Source organism: Dipodomys ordii, unplaced genomic scaffold (genome assembly GCF_000151885.1).
Source record: "Dipodomys ordii isolate 6190 unplaced genomic scaffold, Dord_2.0 Scaffold98, whole genome shotgun sequence".
NCBI classification, from domain to species: domain Eukaryota; kingdom Metazoa; phylum Chordata; class Mammalia; order Rodentia; family Heteromyidae; genus Dipodomys; species Dipodomys ordii.
Window position 1 is genome coordinate 3,767,635 of NW_012267314.1, and position 21,062 is coordinate 3,788,696.

The 21,062-nt window shown below is 40.9% G+C and overlaps 1 protein-coding gene across 2 annotated transcripts in view; it reads right to left on the bottom strand.

The window, feature by feature from the left end:
* Positions 1-21,062, bottom strand: part of Esr1 (estrogen receptor 1) — a 239,358-nt gene that overhangs the window by 190,598 nt on the left and 27,698 nt on the right. The window contains exon 2 of one of the 2 annotated variants that reach the window (XM_013027016.1): positions 9,969-10,159. In XM_013027016.1, the coding sequence (XP_012882470.1) occupies positions 9,969-10,159 (191 nt within the window). Of the gene's footprint in view, positions 1-9,962; positions 10,160-21,062 lie in introns of both variants that reach the window. The other variant, XM_013027017.1, reaches the window with a different exon arrangement.

The window sequence follows — 21,062 nt, forward strand, 5'->3', positions numbered from 1 at the left end:
AACAGCAATATTATACAGTCTAAGCTAGGGCTACTTAAATAATTTTTTTCTTAGGACCTGATGTTTTTCTTCCACATCATAAAAAAATCAATTGTAGTACATTTTGCCTCCGTAATTGCTGCATTCTGTATTACTACAGAGATGTATCTTTAGATTTTATTAATATCATTCCCCTGGCACATTTCACAATTAAGTTAAAATCGTATCTTGTTTGCACCATCTTGGAAATAAAGTATTATTCAACCTTTGAATACGCATCAGACATACTGCTCATGCTGGTAGGAAAGGATTTACATAGGGAAGAGACTGAAGATCTCTTACAAGCAGTTGAAGTCTACACTGTTGTGATATACCTACTAATGCTGCAAAGTGCAGATCACGAGGTACGGGGAATGTGCTCACTAACAAGTCTCATGACTTGTTAGCGAAGGTGACTCCAATGTGCCTGAGACAGACAGAAGCTTAGATGCCATCTAGATTATTCTTCTTGTCCCCCTCTCCCACCCCACTGAACTCGGAGCATTTCCTTCTGCAAGGTCCTCCTGTCCCTTTATACACCTTCAAGACGTGTCTCGTGCTGCTTTGAACTCTTTGTACGGTCTACTGTATATGTTCACCACCTTTCACGTCTGTACGTCTGTACCAGATGAATCTTTCATTGAACTTGGGGAAGTAGGGAGGTTATATGGTTGTTCAATAAATATTTATTATATGAACACACACACACACACACACGAACAGCAGCAGCAGCAGCAGCAACAACAACAATTAATTCCCTGAGTTCAACAAGTTAGCCTTCTCTGGGGAAAAAGATAGTGTGGGGTTGGGCAGGGAGACCTCCTCATGTATACCATGAATATGTGCTAAGGGAAGCTAGGAAACAGAATTCAAATATAGTGGGCGGGCCCTGCAGGCATCTATGGAGCAGAAAGAGTAATCTCTATACTAGAAACCAGAGAAAAATACAGAGGGAGCCAGAGGCCAGTGATTCTCCCTATGTTCCTGAGGATGAGAGTCAGAAGCCAGCCTACACAGGCAAAGAGAGACTCTTATCTCCAATAGACTCTTATCTCCAATTAAGCAGCAAAAAGGGGGAAGTAGAGGTGTGGCTCAAGAGGTAGAGCCCCAACAGAAAGGGGAAAATGCCAAGTGATAGCACAAGACCCTGAGCTAAACCCCCGAGTACCAACACAATGAATGAATGAATGAATGAAGAAAACCATCTATCTGTGTGGTGATTTTGTTATACTATCATGGCAATGGTTAACAGCTGTGGCAAAACACCTTTGTAATCATTTTCAAATGTGATCTTCTATGTGTAATTCTGAAGTGCCCAAGAACAGATCATTATAAACTTTATCCATCTTAAGAATGAAAGGGATGACATTGATCAAGATATATTGTATTCATAAACTGCTTTGGTAAATGGTGACTCTTTTGTACAATTAGTTTGAGATAGTTTTTAAAATAAGAAAAAAATAAGAAAAACTTTCAAAAAAGAAATGATAGCTTGTCTTCTAAGGTATATAAAGGAAACATTGTGGGCTCCATTAGTGAAATAAGCTCAAGTGGTACAGCCACTCTGAAAATCAGTTTGCTCAGATTTCAACTCCCAAAGTTCATCCTTATAAATGTAATCTTTGTCATTCATCTATAAATTCTAAAATCTACTGATTTTAAAAATCTCTCTACTCATTCAATTTGAATTTCCTAACATATGATTTTAAAACTGCCAAGTGAATCACATGAAGATAATGTTCATTTGAATAAAATTTAAAATCCATTTACTCTTTCTCAAAGAAAATACAAGATAAGTGCCTATCATAGAGAGAAACTCTAATTTAATAATTAAGTTTTTCCTTTGTTCCTTTCGTTCTTAGCAAGTAAAAAGACCAAAATCTCCTTTTCTTCCATTGAAAGGAAAGTGGAAAATTGGGCAAAATCATAGTATTTCCCTGGCTTTCTTCTATTTGTCTCAAGTAATGTATAGCTTTCATTTAAAAAAAATCACATCTACTTGCTAACTCATACATGAGTGTGGAGGTAACACTGTAACAGCAAAAGGTTCTGCAAAGCAGATAGTAGACTTATTAAATAGATTTTTTTCTTACCTATGACATTTTGCAACACAAAGTCAGGTAAGTGAACATTGGAATGAATCTGAATATATTATGTGGAAATGACAGAGTAGATAGTTCAGAAATGATTAGCCTACCTTTTAAAGCATACTTTTCTCAAAGTGGGAATCAGGAAGACAGACCTTTCTCTTCAAAAAGGATATAAACCAGTAGTTTGCTAGGAAGAAGGGAAAAATTTAGAAGGATTCCACTATGGACCACCACCAAAACGTTTTGTCCAAACAGTGTCAGCAATCATTCGAAGGGCTAGCTACTGCCCTTTGAAAAATGTGCCCATTAAAGCCTATCTATAATTTTTGTAGGAAATTATTGCCACTCCTAAGTGGGGCTTTCTAATGGAATTGTTGATGAGCTTAACCACTATATATGGGCACAAACTACCACTTTAATAGAAATAGTCCATGCCATGACCAGAACAGAATCACTTAGTAGGAAAATTGGAAATTTAATTTCAATCAGATGAACAAAAAGTAAAGAAGAATGCTTGAAGTGGTAGCATAAAAAATACCAGCGATTAAAAACATTTGGAACCTTTGCTTACCCTTCAAAGGCATTTGTTGCCATGGTTTTAAAAGACCTCTGAAAGCTTCAGCTGTATCCACAAAAGCTGCCAAGAAATAGGGGTTCTATACTGATTTTATTTGTCAAAGGCATTTGTCTTAATTATCTCCAAGATAAAGACCACTTGGCTAAAGGAGAGAAAGGGAGGGGGAAAATAAAGAAGAAGAACCACTGCCATTTCACAGGTAGGAAGGTTAGGATTTTACCTTTATGAGACCTTCTTCAAATGCATTTGTGTAAGTGGATACACAGGTCTCATTTTTTTGCTGTCCCATTGAAGAGTGACAGACGCTTAAAGTCAGTAGATAATGTGAGGTTTGGCTTTCATGATATAGCTTTGCTTTTCCCTGATGAAAATATCTACCAAGTCTTTGAAAAACGTTCAGGATAAATGCCTTCACTCGAAAACTCTCTGGCAGGTCACTTGTATACAAACTTCTGCTAATCAGCTTCAATAGTTTTTATTTTTCTCTCTACAACACAATATTCATGGTAGCATAAGACATAGGATTTAATAAACACAGAAAGGATTGCGCAAAGCCTGGGTCTCATAGGGGTCTACAAGCTCCCATGGTATGAATAATTCCAATATCACTGCCAAATACCTTGATTCTTGTTTCAACATCATAAAAATGCTCATATTTTTCCCACTGTTTACTATGTCTACAGCTTAATGTACTGGTACCAGCGTGTTCTCTTTTAAATTGTAAGTTCTTGGACAGCATGCTTTGACCATATTGTACTAATTCATGGCTTTCCGGTTTAGAAATGTCTTGAGCATACCTTTCATAATAAACATCTTTCTTACAAGGTTTTGGTAAAATCCAGGAATCTCTTGTAATACATTATTAATGAGAACCAAAGGAAGCTTTTCTAGTTTCTGCTATAGTTTGGATTAGTGTCCCCCAAATAGCTAAATATTAAGGTTGGCCTCCACCCACAGTGCTCTTAGCAGGTGTTAGAACCTTTAAGAGGTGGAGACTTTGCGTATGTAATTGTAACTCCTCTATAAGGTATTTTCACAATAAAAAAAGAGGTGGAGACTAGTGGGAGGTTTGTAGGTCATTGGGAGGTGTGCCCTTCAGTGGGATATGGGCTACAAGCCCCTTCGTCTTCTTTCATGCTAGCCATGAGGCGAATGGCATTCTGCCTCTCCACTGTTACCAAAGGCAACATGGCCAAAAGACCATGGACCAGAACCTACAGAACTGAGTTAAGCATATCCTTCCTCTTTTCCAGTTGGTTGTCTTAAGTATTTTGTTAGTCATGGAAAACGCACTAAAGTAGTTGCTTCTCTTTTACACATTTTTAAGAAGTATTTAAACCATTCTTTACATCAGGTTTCTCTTTGACATTAATTGAGGACATAAATTCTGACACACACCCTACACACACATGCACATACACACAAATACATACAACTCCTGGACAATATATAGAACTGATTCTGTTGCTGTGGCTATTGAGAATTCCAGGTAAATCTAGAAAGAAATTCAACGCTCATCTTTGAGGAAGTCCCAGCAATCTGGTTTGTCTACTGTCTACCTAACACTATTAAACAGATACACAAGAATAAATAAAAAAAAAAGATAAGCTAGAACAAGATTATGTAAACCCTTCAGCTTTGTCTAAGGATTTTTCCATGAGTCATGGAAATCATTAAAAGATTCTGTCCAGAGGACTGGCAAGATTAGTGATTTGCTGCACAAATACTAATAGAACTGGCAGGTTGCAGAATGGCTCATAAGAAGGAAAAGCAAGTGATACAAATGATTTAGATGAAGAAGAAAAACAGAAATACTGGATTATTGCAAGTTTCTAGTTATAGATAATGGAAGGGAATCTAAATAATGAGAGTGAGGTGGACAGGTGCGTGACCAATGGCTGCCATAAAACTGCAAGTGCGCTGATGAGGGTGTGGCAGTAAAATAAAACAATAGCTAAAACTAACTCCCAGGCCTGAGACCAGGACACAGGTATTAACACACCCCAGGGTCAGGACGACTGGCTGGTGGCAGAGGAAACAGATAGTGGTCACTGAGAGGTCAGGGAACAAGCACTTGACTGGGACTCGGGCCTGTGATCCAAGATAATCAGAAGGCTGACATCTTAAGAAAAAGGTTTAGAGCCAGCCCAGGCAGACAAGTCTGAGGGACTCCACTTGGAACAGCTCAGCTCTAAACAACTTATGGATAAACAAAATGAACACCAGGAAGCTGAAATGTTTTGTGAGAGGGTGGGTAAGGTTCAAAAGGGCGGAGAGAGATGGGACAGATGAATGGAGAGAGGAAATGTGGGTGAAAACAGTTGTGATATTTAACGTACATATGTCAAAATGGAACCACTTAAGGTGAAGGGGAAAGTGGTGTTGAAAGAGAGGAGGGAGCATGAGGAAAGGGGTGACATGGATGCATTGTACTCACAAACTGACATGTTGATTTGAAACCTTTTTGTACACCTACTTAAAATATAAACTATTTTAAAATATAGATTAAAATGATTGCTATCACTTTAGACACATTCACATTAGAGTACCATAAAGTTCTTAGCCAGGTGCTTGTGGCTCACACCTATAATCCTAGCTACTCAGGAGGCTAAGATCTAAGGACCAAGGTTCAAAGCTAGCCCAGGCAAGAAAAGTTTGAGACTCTTATCTCCAATTAAGCACCAAAAGAGAAAGTGGTAGAGAACAGTAGCCTTGAGAAAAATAGCTAAAGAACAGTGTCCAGGCTTTGAGTTCAAGCCCCAGGACCAGCAAAAATAAATTAATATGTGTGTGTGTGTGAGTGTGTGATTCTTTCTTTACAACATGAACAGAAACTTTAAGCCATTGTGTTATCATAAGCCAAACCCAGGGACAAATACCTCAGGATTTTGCATATTGCTCATATGCAGAATCTAAGCAAGTGCTCCTCATATAAGCTGAAGGAAGAACAGTGCTTCCCAGACGCAGGGGAGAGGGAGAGGAGGAGACATGATGACGGCACCCAGTTGCAGTTGAATAGGAGTAAGATGTTCTAGTGTGCTACTGCTCGGTACTGAGAGCAGAAATAATGATCATGTGTTTTAGAGCTCAACAAAGCTGAACAGATTTTGAATGTTTTTTTTTATCACATGTAGGTAACAAATGTTCAGGGAGATGAGTAGGTTTATCCTGACTTGAACATTATACAACACAAACATATATCAAAACACCACACAATATCCCATAAATACACGTCATCTCTGTGTATCCAGGGTAGGGAATATTTTGAAAGCAATCTAGGAAATGGTTTGTGATGCTCATTTTGATAAGAGAAGGCAGAAGTATTGACTGAGAAAGTGTCTGTGGACAGCAACCTGAATGTAAGAAGCTGGCTATTATAAGCAAACGCACAGAACAGTATTGGTGAGCTCAGAATCTGAAAAGGAGAATATGTTGGTGTGTTGGGGAAGAGAAGAAAGGTCAATGTGGCTGGACTACAGTGATGAAGGAGAAGTAAGAAGCAGCAATGGAAAGATGTAGGATGTTTTAGGTGATAGGAAGAGAAATTTTTACTGTACTGGCATCAAATAGGTTGAAGCTCAAGCTCACACAACTTGATTAACCACCGAAAAGACTTGTCTGCTGTTGCACAGGGACTGGCTTGTGTAGACACCAAAGCTTTTATACTTTGAGTTGAATATATTAGCTGGTTCTCAACTGAATCTCTGAGAAGACTTCAGAGATAAAATAATCACATGACAAGAAAGGAAGAAGCCTCTCTACTCTCCTCATTCCCTAGCCACATCCAACAAGGGTGCATAAATAAGCCAGGTGACTAGAAATAACTGCAAAATTAGGTGGGAACACTAACTCACCTTTGGTGAAAACATGTGAGCCCTCAAGCCTGAAATGGCTAAGTTCTTTTTACAACAGAGGTCTCCCAAATGAATGAGGCCAGCTACACAGGCCTGAGATTCTCTAAAATATATGTCTGCTACCTCTCCCCAGCTCTCGGAGCTATCCAGGGTGCTGGATGATCTTGCCCTAAAGCTTGGTAAGGGCCTGAGGACCAGGCTCTCAGCCAGGTTAGATCTAAGGCCCCCACTATGTTAAACCGTAGCCAGATTCTACCCTGACACCATGGCCCTCCTTGCTCTCAGCTAACCTGAGAAGAAACACCTGCTGTCATTATGTCTGTTTGGTCTAATGTTGAGCAACTTCTGCATACATACCAGATTGAAAACAAAATGGTAGCATAGTTAGAGCTGTGCAGATAGGTTAGGGTCCCTCTGTGCTTTGTGGCCTTCGGAAATGATGTGTGAGAAGCAATGAGCTCAGAAGATTCCTTTTTTTCTTTGCACTAATACTCAAAGGTAACATCTGACTGCTGAGCTTATAACCAGATTGGCTTATACAATTCAGTCAGTTTAGGGTCTCTCTCTAAAGACACAAATCTATGCCTCCAATAATTAAAAAAATCAATAAAATACAGAATTTCATCCTGACTCCTATAGGAACCTTGACTTTGCTTCTTAAGAAGTACATTCAACTGAAGTCTATTACTCAATTTTTCAAGTAATCAAGTTTGTACATTAAGGAGTGGATGGAAATCTGTATGCTTTCAAGTCAAACACTTTTCCTCTTCAACCAAAACACTTAAAACAAGAGAAGACTCTTCTATATTCTCATCCTAGCTCTCTTCCTAAGTAACAAGAGAAACAGCATCTCAGAACTTTCCACCTACGTGTCAGACTCTTCACTGTCCTTACATGGCTTTGAGGGTCAGTGTGATTTACAAAGAGCCACAAGAGTTCAAGACAACTTCTCAGTTCCAGGGTACCAAGACTATGATGAGAAAATGGGACTAAAAACCCTTAAACTGACTCTGGTATGTTACCTTTTATAATCATTAAAAAAATGAAACATATGGAAAAGACAAGGAATGGTAACTTTGCTTTGACACAGTCTAAGACTGAATATATAGGCAAGTCATGCCATTGGTTCATTTAATGGTAAATCCATTTCATTAATTTTCATTCACATTCTCCTTTTCCTCCTGGTTTTTGCTCACCTGTTCAACATATGACTGAACACACATGTTTCTCTCTACCTTGCTCTTCAGATTTACTTTTAGTAAACTGGAGATGGAATTAATTGCATAATGGAGTCTCAAAGATTTTTCAAATATCCATCTTCCAGATCATAGCCTTTAGAGAAGCTAGGATTACAGGCATGAGCTACAGTGCCTGAATGCTATAAAAACATCTTTCAATCTCTATAATCTTACGTATAAAATATTTTCTTCTCTTATATTCATCTATTACTTTCCTTATATTTTTACCTGGTGGTACTTTGTCTTTTCCAACTGATTTTCTAATTGTATCATGAGAACATACTTCTGCTTTCCCAAATAAACTTCCCAAATAAATTCTGAATCTTGTGGCATTATGGATTGTGTCTTGCATATTTTTCAATTTCACTGGCAACATCTAGGTAGATGCAAGGTTTTCAGTAAAATATAAATAAAACTTTGGGTCTTAAAACCACATATTTTCCTACAAATAATGGTGTTTAAATAATAAAAATCTTTAAAATTAGCAAATTATAATCACATAGTAAATAAAGTTATTCTGGCAAAGAGCCAGTATCATCTAGTTGCATATTACTATGGCTTCTTTTTGGCCACAGGAACAAAGCTGAGAGCTAACACACAATGCATACCTTGCACAAGCTAAAATAGTTGCTTTATACAAAAGCTTTGGGGCTCACAGCCCTAAATCACCCTTTATTTGGGAGAGAACTACACTTCAGGTAAATGGCCTGTCAAAGTGTATGATTGAATCTATTCATTAATCATAATTGAACCTATTCATTAGTCATATCATAATCATAAACTTTTCTCACCACCAGATCAAACGCTTAGTGATATTATGAAGTCAAATATATGATAAAACCAAAAAATTAAAGTATATGTCAAAAAAATACCTTTAAGGGCCTTAAACTAACCTAAACCAAGTCTAAATTGTATCTTTTCTGAATTAAGATAGCATCAGCCAGAAAAATTAATAGTGTCACATACATTTACTACAGAGAATATCATTATATTTCATAAAAACACCAACAAAGAAGTCTAATCCTTCTAACTGAATTCTCAAAGATGTTGAAAGCAGTAAGTGTCAAAGAAAATGCTTTTAAAATGGATCATATTGACCTCGCAGGCTATTCTATTAAGATATGAACGGCTTTAAAAAAAATAGCACTGGCAATGGAAGAAAAAAATACATAGTTTGTACCAACCCGTTTGTGTCCTGCAGCAGGGCTGTAAAGAGCCATCTCAGAAAGTTCCCGAAAACCACTCCTTCCACCCATGTCTAATGTCCTGCAGACTCTTGTTTTCCAACAAAAATTCCTCAAGTCTAGATTGGTGTGGAAAGAATCACACAAAAACTCCCTCACATGTAGTCTTAGTATTTATATGCCAAGCTGAAAAAGGAATAGGAACAGGGGGAGAAATACTCCACTATTAAGACCTAAATAAATAAATAAATAGAAACCTTAACAGCCATCAGATCTCTGGTCCTGGGACACAAAGGATTTTAACATAGATCCTAGATGTAGGGAGAAAAAAAGCCTGTCTTCTTCCAAGGATATCTCCCATAAATGCAGCAATGAAGATATTCCTGGGATGAAAATCTGATATAGCTGGAAGTCTATCGGAGTAGAACAGTGGGTTGTTATAGCTGGACATTTAATAACTACTGGGTGCAGATGATACATACCCCTTTTTAATGTCATCAGACATTAAATCTGCTCATGTTAGCAAAAGGTCATGTCATCCACAAGACAAGAAAAAGAGAGGGAGCAGAAGAAGAGAACACACCAAATAAGAATCGGATCCGGAGCAAAGATCAGGACAGAATATTTATGTAGACAAGGCTAAGGCAGAGAGATAATTACCCACAGACACTACCACAGCATCTCACTGAAGCAGAAGGGTGAGTGTCCATCTCTCATCTCTCAATCAGGCCAGAGACATTTCTTTTTAGACCACAGAGACACTGCTACTGAAATCTCCTTTGATAGAATTTGCTCAAGACTCTCCAGAGCTTGTGGAGAGGAAGAAGCAGCCAAGTGCAGCTGCCCTGGTGTCAGTCAGCTCCTTTTCCTAGGAGTCCCACTTATTCACATTTCTACCTAGCTGGCTAGATTACTGTTTAGTACAGGTGACTGATCATGTGGTCCTTCCACTTTTGGAGTCAGAATAACAATTATAATAGAATACGTTGTTTTCAACACACTATTACCTTGGATACTTCTCTTGAAGAAGGCCTTACAGCCTTCACAGGACCAGACTCCATAATGGTAGCCAGAGGCGTAGTCATTGCACACTGCGCAGTAGCGCGTCTCCTTGGCAGACTCCATTGCCAAGTTTCCCTTGTCGCTGCTGCTGCCCAGTCTCTCTCGGCTGCTCTGCCGTCGATTATCTGAACTTGGCCTGTAGGGGAAGAAAAGAAAAATGGAGGGGGGAGAAAAACAACAACCAATGAGTCCATTAGCATTAGAAAAGCAAATCGTGCACTTTCTAAAGAATGAGAGACCTGGGAGATGGAGCAGATCCACTTTATTCTGACATTTTGAAATGATGAATCATAATGTAAGCTAATCTGTCCTTACCTCTTACCTTCTGTTATGGCAAAAGGTGTTTGCCTGTTCTATTAACCTTGAGGAAGAACTGTTGATTGAAACTTGCTCATGAAATGGACTGTCTACCTCAGAATCTATTACCTATAAAATGACAAAAATGAAAGCTGGTTTCTCCCAGCCTTCTTCATTTTCTAAGGAATCCACACTTAATTCAGAAACATTAGAAACCAATGCTTATTCCAATGCTGGACCACACCAAGGGTCGTTAGGAAATAGAGACAAAGCAGAAAACAGCTGCTGCATTTGAGGCTCAGATGAACAAATGCATGGCGGAGAATGCATGTTGAAGAAATTCCAAATTTCTTCGGCTATTGTTACCAGGGAACCCCTCCTTCTCCCCCCCCCAACAGTTTTCACAACCTGACCCTATAACTGGAGAATACTATTCTTCAATACTCAATGGTCTTCTTTAAAACATGTGGAATGAGGAGAGCCAAAAAACACAGATGCTTCCCCTCACCTTGAACACTTCTGGGGAGGGAACCTATCCCAGGACTGAAACAGAAAACACACCGCAAGAAAGCAAAGATCTGGAGGAACCAAGGAAATGCTTGTAAAAATGTTCCTAGAATGCTTGCAGAAGAGTGACTGAGAATGCTGAGAGTCAGAGGAGCGCAGGGAAACATAGCTGGAACTAGGATTTGACCTACAAGATGCTTAGCAATGAGTTCTGAGGGATGGGCAGAAGCAGAAGCAAACACAAAGGGATGAGGAAGCGAAGATCAATGAAAGTCATTATCCTGAGATAGATCTTGGATGAGAAGGAAACAAAGTAAGAGACAGCATAGTAGCTAAAGGGTACAAGACACATACACACATCTACCACAAAAGGATCTTTGCAATACCACAGACCTGCAAATATGCCATCCAGGCTGAAGGAAATAGACCAAAACACGGGCAATGGTTGAAGACACAGAGAAGATAAAAGAATAAAAACAAGAAGGAAAGCAGAGTAGTTGACTTTACAGACATGGTCATAAATCACAGCCTAAATAAAGATACCTTGAAGGAGACAGGAAGAAGGAAGGTAAGGAAAGAAATAGTAGATAAATCTTTACCTCTCATCTGATGAGGTAGAGAGGTCATTAATACACTGACCCAGGGCTTCTGAGGCTGGTGCAAACAAAGGTGATGTTATAGAATCGAGAGTAGGTGGCCCAAGTCCAGCACAATGCCTGATATATAGTGGGCACTTAATAATAGGTTTCAATGAGTGGAGAATGCTGGGAAGAAGACTAGGAAAGACAGATTAACCGATGTTGGAAGGATACACCGAGTTGGAAGGTTACATAGAAGCCTCCTGTGAAGTTTTCGAAGCAAAATGAAGATGAGAAAAAGTCAACTGAGTTTAGAACGTCCAGAATCTCTCGGTTAAAGAAGCTCCTACTTCTTGCTTCCATTCCTCACCCAAGTCATCAGGCCATACAGAAGTCTCCCGGTCCTCCTCTTACAGCCCCCACCTTCCTTTCAGCTCAGGTTTTATAACCCTTCCTTGGCTGTCTCGCTCATTAATAATATACACAATTGTGTGATGGTGGCTCACAAACTACATGGGCCATAAAACCTACAAAATATTGGCTCTTTGGGTTGAGTAGGTCTGAGTTTGCCAACTTTTTCCACTCTAAATAACTTAGCTCCAAGGTTGGCAGCCTCAAATAGGATTTCTTTATTTTTTAATGACCCTTCGAGAATCCTGGCTTGCCATCCTTCATGTTCTATTCCCCATCTCTTTCCATTTCATCACTCCCCACCCCCTCAACAACCTCATATCTTTTTATTGTCTGTTTACTAATGTCTTGTGCATGATTCAAGTCACTAGGAAGCAGTGGGAACAGGACATTGTAGGAAATGGTGCCGTTGAGGAGAGGCAATAGTTAGGAAGCATGGGTCAGACAGATTGAGTGCCTTATAAACTTTATTCCCTATCATCTCAGTACGCGGCATACAGCAGGCACTCAATATGTACTGAGTGAGGAGTGTTTTGTATGCATGCAAAATGTCCAGTATCCTCAACATCCTGCATTCCAAAATAGGATGGATCCCTGAACAACAGGGTTTGGAATGGACCAGTGCACTTGTAGATGGATTGGGAACGGGGATATGCAACAGTGTGAAAGGACATCTCCCACACATCCTAGAACCTAGATGTAGAGTAAGAAAAATGTGTGTCACAAAGGCACAAAATATATGTAGAGAATATGATTTATCAATTACTACAAAAAGATGCACGCAAATTAGCTAGGTGCTGATGGCTCATGCCTGGAATCCTAGCTACTCGGGAGTCTAAGATCTGAGGACTGGGGTTCCAAACCAGCCCAGGAAGAAACCCATGAGACTGTCATCTCCAATTAATCACCAGAAAAAGTGTAAGTGAAGGAATGGTTCAAATGGTAGAATACCAGCCTTGAGAAGAAAGGAAAAAAAGGAAAAAGCCATATCAGAGTGGGAGACCCTGAGTTTAAGCACATACACACACATATATATACACACACACATACACATATATACACATGCACACACAAACATACACACACACAGATGCACACACAAATCTACCATGGAAGGTTAAATGTATCACAGCTTAGGCACACACATCCAGACCATACAGAAGGCCATTTGCAGTTTAGAGAAGCATAAATAAATGTAAAGAGGCAAAGTTAAACCATAGCTGCAAAGATCTAACTGCAGTTCATACCGTGTTGCAGTAATAATTTTATACCAACAATGAATTCTTGTTGCTGGGTTCCCACAAAACACACAAGCTGTTCATATCTCTGATCAATTGTGTTACACAGTCAGAAGATACCACTTGCAGTTCTCAAGTCTCTTCTGCTGTGTCTAATGTACACAACCTACAAAATGTGTTGCTCCTCCATGAAGAATTACCAAGGCTAGACCTGACCAGACACAACCTAAAGGTCCCCCTGCCTTATCTAATGACAAGAAAAGAACAAAGGTTGGAAGATCTACCGTGCCACACTGTGCCTGTTGACTATCTAGTACAGCCATTCACTCTAAACAGGCAGCTTTGACATCTCTTTGGGGTAGCAACAAACGAGGGATTTCTTTTTGGAAGCCTAGTTTTTCTCAATGCAACTAACAAGATTTTTTTCATTGTTTTATATATAGTCAAGTGTAGATTTCTTAAGAACTTCATATTTAATGTCTAGAGTTTATAGACACATTCTCTCTCTCTCTCTCTCTCTCTCTCTCTCTCTCTCTCTCTCTCTCTCTCTCTCTCTCCAGGACCCTTTATCACTCAGAAAAACACAAGCTTATAAATTGACATTTTTAAGCCCACAAGTTACAAGGTTCTGTAAATAAAAAAATCTTAATTTTTCAAGAAAGGAAGAAGGAGATGGGGGGAGAAACAGACAGAGACAGAAAGAAAGGAGAAGGAGGAAAATGGAAGAGGTGGAGGTAGAGAACAAGGAAGAGGAAGAAGGAGAAAAAGAGGAGGGGCAACAGCAGCCAGGACTATTCATCACAGCCAAGTATGGAAGCAGCCCAGTTCCAGATGTCTCTCAATGGATGCACAGATCAAGAAAATGTGTATGTATACACAATGGAGTTGTACTCATCCATTAGAAAGAAAGGCATTTTATCATTTGTGAAGAAACAGAAAGATCTGGGAAAATTATTTAAAATAAAGTAAGTCAGGATCAGAGAGGCATAGGATGGGAGGTTTTCACTTATACATGGAAGCCAGATTTAGCTTATAAACTGATAAGTAAAGACACTGGGTGTAATGCAAGCATATACAAATATGTGAATTAAATACAGTGGATTCAAGGGAGAACTCAAATAGTGTAATTTCTTAGAAAGGCAAAGGCAAAGGCAAAGTTCAACAAAATAAACAGCAGCAAGTGAATACTTGAAAGGGATAGAGTGGGGTCAAGGGGAAAGGGGTAGATGAATGAAGAGAAGAGGAGGAGAATGTAGTCAAGAATTCAAAGTATATCCTATAAAACTAAGGCAGGAGAGAAGGTGAGTTTGGAAGGGAGGGATGGCTAAGAATATTGAAAGGGGTAACAGTGACCAAGATCCAATGTATTCATAAATTGCTTTGTAATATGGCAACTCCTTCATACAAATAAACAAAAATAGAACTGCACTGGAGGAGGAGGAGAAGAAGAAGGAAGAGGGGGGGGGGAAATAAGAGAAGGAGGGGACAGAGGAAGAGGGATGGAAAAACAGGTGAGGGAAGGAAAGGAAAAAGGGAAAAGGAAGGGAGAGATGGAAAGTAGGAGGATGGAAGCAAAACCTTGGTTCCTGGAGGAAATACTTTACAAAGCTGGGAGAACCATCCCCTCTCTAGAAAGGTGGTTTAATTAAGCAGTAGTGAAGTAACTTCCTACCATCCATTCTCTAAATTAACCCCAAAGCCAAGTGCATTCAAGCTTCCCTACACTTTTCCTGCATAGTACTTGGCACAACTTCCATTTCTCCCGCATGGCACACCCACGTCTGGGTGATTACTTCTACGTGCTTGTTCCCCTAGCAAACAGGCAACCCCAACAAGGGACGGATCACATCTCCTCCAATCCCAATTTTAACCACACAAAATAGGTCCTAGTTTTCTAAATGCACCTAAATGCACTTAAATAGTTTCTAAGTGTACCCCCCCCCCAACGCACCACCAGTTATTGTTTCAAAACACTTTCTGCTGGGTGTTTTAGATTTTTCAAGAAAACTCGAAAGTAAAACATCATCCACCTAGAGAAACAAGTCTAAATGCTTACGTCTTCTGCTCCAACCCATATTTGGCTTTTGGTCATTCCTTAGGCAAAAATCAGTTCAAGTCCAGCCTATGTACCGCTGCCTCACACACCTCTGTCCCTCCCAGGAAACCAAGCATGCGTTTCACGAGTTAAGTTAGGACTTAACCCAAATACCCAGGCTCCTGCTGGTCCAGGGTTGAATTCTTCCTGCATTGAACACCATCTCTGTTGTCTCCTTGTCACACACCAGCTTGACCTCCAGCAACAGCCGGCGTCCATCTCCTTTCCCTTCCCAGTTGGCTTCCTCGCCAGACTCCTAAGTACCAATGTTTCTAGGGTTCACCCTCCACTCCTGGTGTTTCCCTGGTTGGTGTGCTCTTTGTTGGGGGACAGCCTTCCAAGGACTCGAAATTCATGAGCTAACGACCCACGCTGCTTGCTCAGCCTTATCCTTTGAACACACCAACCAAATGTCCAGCTAAAAGCAGGAGAACTCCTGTCTGATTCTTGTGGAGGAAGCTCGCTCCGCCTCCTGCCTTCTTCTCCAGGCCTGTGCTCTGCTAATGCCTTCAAGCAAGCTGCTCTTCCTGCATCTACCCCTTGCTCATCCCTGAGAAACTCTTCCTTCCTCTCCTTCAGTTCTCACTTGATTTCCTCCAGAGAGTTCTGGAGAACTTCTCTGCTCTGTTTGCATAGTCTCCTTCCAGAGCAGAGGCGTTTCTGTTGGCTTTCTCAACCCCTCCATGGCTTTCTGCCACTCCAAGAAGACCGGAAGATCTTCCCAGAGCCCAGAAGGCCCAAGTGGATCTGTCCCCTGCCTGTCCCTTGCTGCATGCCTGCCCTCCATCTCCCACTTCCAGCCAGAGCTGTGGCTCATGCTCAGCCATCCTACCGTTTGCTCTTTATTCTGCCAAGCCAACTCTTCCCAGAGCCTCGTTCCTGCCTACTCTAACTGTAAAAATGAACTCTACTAAGACTACTAGAGTCTGCAAGGGAGAATTGTGAACCTCAATTCTATTTTTTTTTAGAAAACTTCTAATTAAATAATTCCTTGATACCTCAAATTAAATGATTCCAGTACCAGTGGCTCACACCCCAAAGCCTTAGCTACTCAGAGACTAAAATCTAATGATATTAGTTCAAAACCAGCCTGGGCTGGAAAGTCTGTGAGACTCTTATCTCCAATGAACCACCCCCCAAAAAAGCCAGAAATGGAGCTGTGACTTAAATGGCAAAGTGTTAGTTAGCCTTGAGTGAAAAAGTTCAGAGACAGCACCCAGGGCCTGAGTACTTACACAAAAATAGAGAGAATGAGAGAGATAACTCAAGCAGATAGCATCAAGCGCCTCAGAACTCCGAAGCCCCAGAGCACAGGCTTGGGACACAGCGCAAACCTTGGAATCTTCACCCAGAGGCATTGAGAGCCAAGGGCAAAGCATTTCAAAGTCATTGCCTCATCCCTAAACCCATAAATTCCATCCAAAATTGCTTGCAATTACTTATTACAAGACCCATAATACTGGGGAGGGGGCAATTTCATTTCTAGGACAAAGGCTGAAAATTCTGCTGAGTTCTATGAAAACACAGAGTTAATGAGAGCAGTAGTAGGAGAATGGCTTGATGAAAGTTCGAATCTTTCCTAAAAATCCAATTGCAGAAAGTCTGTAACCCCCAAATAAGCAGAAAATGATGTGTCATTAGTGGTCATATACAAGAGTTTTGAAATTCTTTATACACAAAGACCATTAGTATTCACCATTGAACATGCAAGGCTCTTTGTACAATGTCAAGAGGTTTTCCCACTCACTTAAGAAAAATGTCTCCACCCCAAAATACAACCAAGTGCTGATTTCCCACACTAATGGAAAACAAGAATAGCCTGGTATCGAGTCCCCTAAAAACCCATTTAGTCAATATCTTCTTATCCTTTATCAGTTACTAATGTGTAACCAAATGAGCCAATTTGAGTTTTATCACCTCTCCCTTCTCTACTCACACCAATCTCTTACAAGTGCTAATGAATGGCAAGGTCTAGGAGCCCAAAGATACAATAAGCAAGGCATGTAGCTGACACCCAAGAGGAGAGAAAGAGAGGTATGGGATTGACTCCACACCTTTTTTCTTTAAAAAAAAATAGTTTTTTTTAAATCTGGTGTCCAGTGTAAGTTCTATAGAAAATAGGATGGTTGAAGAAGAAGAAATTGATGTGCCTACAGAATTATTAAGGAATTCATTTATTTATTGGACAGCTTTGAGTAAGTGGCTACTTACCAGGACTCACCAGGGGACAGATGCAAAAGGGGACAGAGGAAGAGGGAGAGAGGGGAAAAGGAGGATCACAGGAAGAAGCTACTAAAGGCAGTCTCTGTCTTGGGAAGCAGATGACTCAGAAAGAAAGGCCTGCGCTGCTGGGGAAAAGCATGCACCCAGATGCGGTCGCACTTCAACACCGTACACCCCGGGTGCCATGTAGACAGAGTGGCCTCCTGCCTGCTCTGTCACGTGATCTATCAATCATCCCTTTCTTTAAGATCCCGTCCAAGAGATAGGATCAATGTCACCACCAGAAAAAAATCCACACAAACACGGCCTAGCCTCGCAGATGGAATTTTTGCCTACGGAAGCTGAGGTCATCAGCGATCACGTTACTACAGATGTGCTGAGCTGGGGGCCAAAGTGAGGAGAGCAAGACACTGTCTGTGGTGAGAAAGCCCGAAACCGAGTCAGAACTGGTGAGATCTAGCTTAACCAAAACAGAAAAGCCAAAAAACAAAACCTTGCCAATAACAATTGCACAGCTTAAGCAAATCCCCAGACCTTCCTGCCTTCATTTGTAAAATGAAAAATGAAAACTGAGCCTCCTAAATTTCTTTTTCTGGTGCTACAATTGTGTGACCAGGATTCTATCTCTCTCACGGCTTGAGCAACAATCACATCTGTAGCTGGCCAGAATTTCTTCCATGATTCCCACGAGAGCTCAGTCCATTTCTCAGAACTCTCCACTGAGCGCATCCACTGCAGGTAATTGGGACCGGGCAGCAGCAGCAGAGCTCAGTGTCCATGGGGTTTCCATAATGGAATGCAAAACATCAGCACCCTCCCCGCACAGCTGCCAGTCAGGAATAACCACCATGGCTGCTGGGCGCCAGTGGCTCATACCTGTAATCGTAGCAACTCAGGAGGCTGAGATCTGAGGATCCCAGTTCAAAGCCAGCCTGGGCAGGGAAGTCTGTGAGACTCTTATTTCCAATGAACTACCAAAAAACTGGAAGTGGTGCTGTGGCTCAAGGTGGTAGAGTGTCAGCCTTGAGCACAAAAGTTCTGGGATAGCACCCAGGCCCTGAGTTCAAGCCCCATGACCACCACCAACACCACAACAGAATAACCATTGCAGAAGTCCTCTTTGGGCCTCTGGATGGCCAGCTACTAGCAGCAAGACCTTCCTTTCACTTTCAAATAAGTTTACTCCTTACACCTTCAAAAGAAAGGGGTATGGGGAGAAGCATCACATTTCTAGATACCAACAAGGTCTTCTCACAAAAGTGTCACTCTTCTAATATGAGAACAAACAGGAAGAAAAAGAAAACTTGACAGAAAAGGTCGGAGAGATATTGACCAAGGTGCATTGTACCTATAAACTGACATGTTGAATGGTAACCTCTTTGTACTTAAAAATAATGAAAATAAGTAAACAGAATCAATGAAAAGACAACTAGACAAAAGGCCCAAATGTAGAAACATAGACAAGGAAGAAAACACTTCTGTACCGTTCATATATATATATTCTTGGTTTCCTAAGCTCTGCCAGCAACAACTGAAGTGTGAACTCGAATAGAATTAAAAATTACTGAGACATGAAAGACAAAGGAAATATAATTCATCTACTGTGGCATTGCCCAGGTTTGCACATGGAGCTTTCAAAAAAGGAAGGAAGAAAGAAAGTAAAGGCTTCTTTTCACTGAACAACTTTATCAGGGAAGTGAGACTAGATCTTTCCATGTCATCACAAACTAGAAATTGTTGGCATCTCTGAGAGAATGCTAAGGATTTCTTTCATGTGGAAATTGAGACTAAATCTTCAGAATTACTGTGTGTGTGTGTGTGTGTGTGTGTTGGTGTCAGTAAGTGAAGCTTGAACTCAGGGCCTGGGAACTGTCTCTTAACTTTTTCACTGAAGGCTGGTGCTTTACCAGTTGAGCAAGACCTCCACTCCTGGCTTTTGGGTGGTTAATTGGAGGTAAGAGTCTCATGGACTTTCCTACCCTGCTTGGGCTGGCTTCAAACCATGATCCTCAGCTCTCAGCCTTCCAAGAAGCTGGGATGACAGGCAGAGCTGTCAACACCTGCCTAAGCTTACAGTGTTTTGATTTTTTTCCTATAGAAAGCAAGTACAAAGGGTCGCTATTCTTGTACCACTGGTACCACCAAGAAAAACAGCCTGGCTTACTTCTAAAGAAGACATACTAGGGGAGCACGTTTGGGCGTGGCAAGGGCAATGCTTGCGGATGGGTTCCTGGAGATGGGAGAACACAGGCTGACACAGGCATAGAGTTACACACTCCGCGGGCCTCACAGTCCCCAAGGTCGGGTCAGCGTGTGTGTGACCCCCATCAAGGGCAGTGACTGTAACTTGCCTGGAGTTTGGGAGCGTGGACATGCTATTACTATTTCTTTGACTTAGGATAATATATACCATGCGCTTTCTGGAACATCTTGACCTTTTTTCCAGGCTCAGGTCCTCATATTCTCCTCCCCCCTCCCTCCATGTACTTTTGTGGTCCAGCAACCAATTATGAGCCGTTCTTCAAACTGTCATGCCTTGGATCATGTTGTTTCCTGCCAAGAACATCCTTTTCCAGCCCTTGTGAGCTTTGAGACATTCTTAGCACACTCAGACCCACTCTGTGGCATGCCGCTGCCACTCTACCCTCCACCTACATCCTCTTCTTCCCGCCCCGATGATTGCATTGTGAATGATTGCATTCACCACCGCATAGTCTCCAACCTGCTGGACGGTAGAATCGGCCACAGGAAGTGGGGCAAACCTTCTGAATTCATTCAAGTTGAATTCAGGTCAGGTGAGTTTCATGGAACTAGTTCTCTGATAGACCTCTAAAGAATTAAACACATCCCAAGAGGTTAGCTCATAAATCAATCCTGCCAAGTGCCCATGGATGCCCACATTTGAAAAGACAATCAAGGAGAATGGTTTTGAGTTTGCATCAGTACTCCCAGTTACGAATTCTCTCACCTACGCCCCAAGGGACTTTAGAACAAGCGATTATCCATGTGAGTAACTTTCTCATTTAAATATAGGAGCCAAGACTTTTTTTTTTGTTCTTTGGAAAGCTGACAGGAATAGATAATGTTCATGAAAAGAAATTAAAAATCATCAAACTAGTCAGGTGCCCCTGTGTCATGCTTGTAATCCCAGCTACTCAGGAGGCTGAGCTCTGAGGACTGTGTTTTAAAGGCAGCCCAGGTAGAAAAGTTTATAATGCTCTTATCTCCAACTAACCAGCAAAAAAGCCAAAAAGGGGAGTTGTGGCTCAAGAGGTAGAGAGCTAGCCTTGAACAAAAACAGGTAAGGGAGAATGCTCTGGCCCTGAGCTCAAGACCCAGTAATAGTACAAAAATAAGTAAATATTAACAATCATCAACTCAGTGCTTGATGTTATTCTTTAAAACTGATTTTGAAGGGCATTATCTACAGGTCTCTCAGGAAAGATACTACTCTGAAAGGGATTTCAATGACTGTTCAGTCCCTGAGTCCTCTGTCCAATGGCAGCTCAAATCTATCAGGATTACCAGCTTGATCCTGCAATTGGAAGCAATCCAAATTCTCAATACTTAAAGAAAATAATAAAGAAGTCAAGAATAACAAGGTCCAGTGTTCTAGCCCTAATACCAGTATGGAAGGAAGGAAGGAAGGAAGGAAGGAAGGAAGGAAGGAAGGAAGGAAGGAAGGAAGGA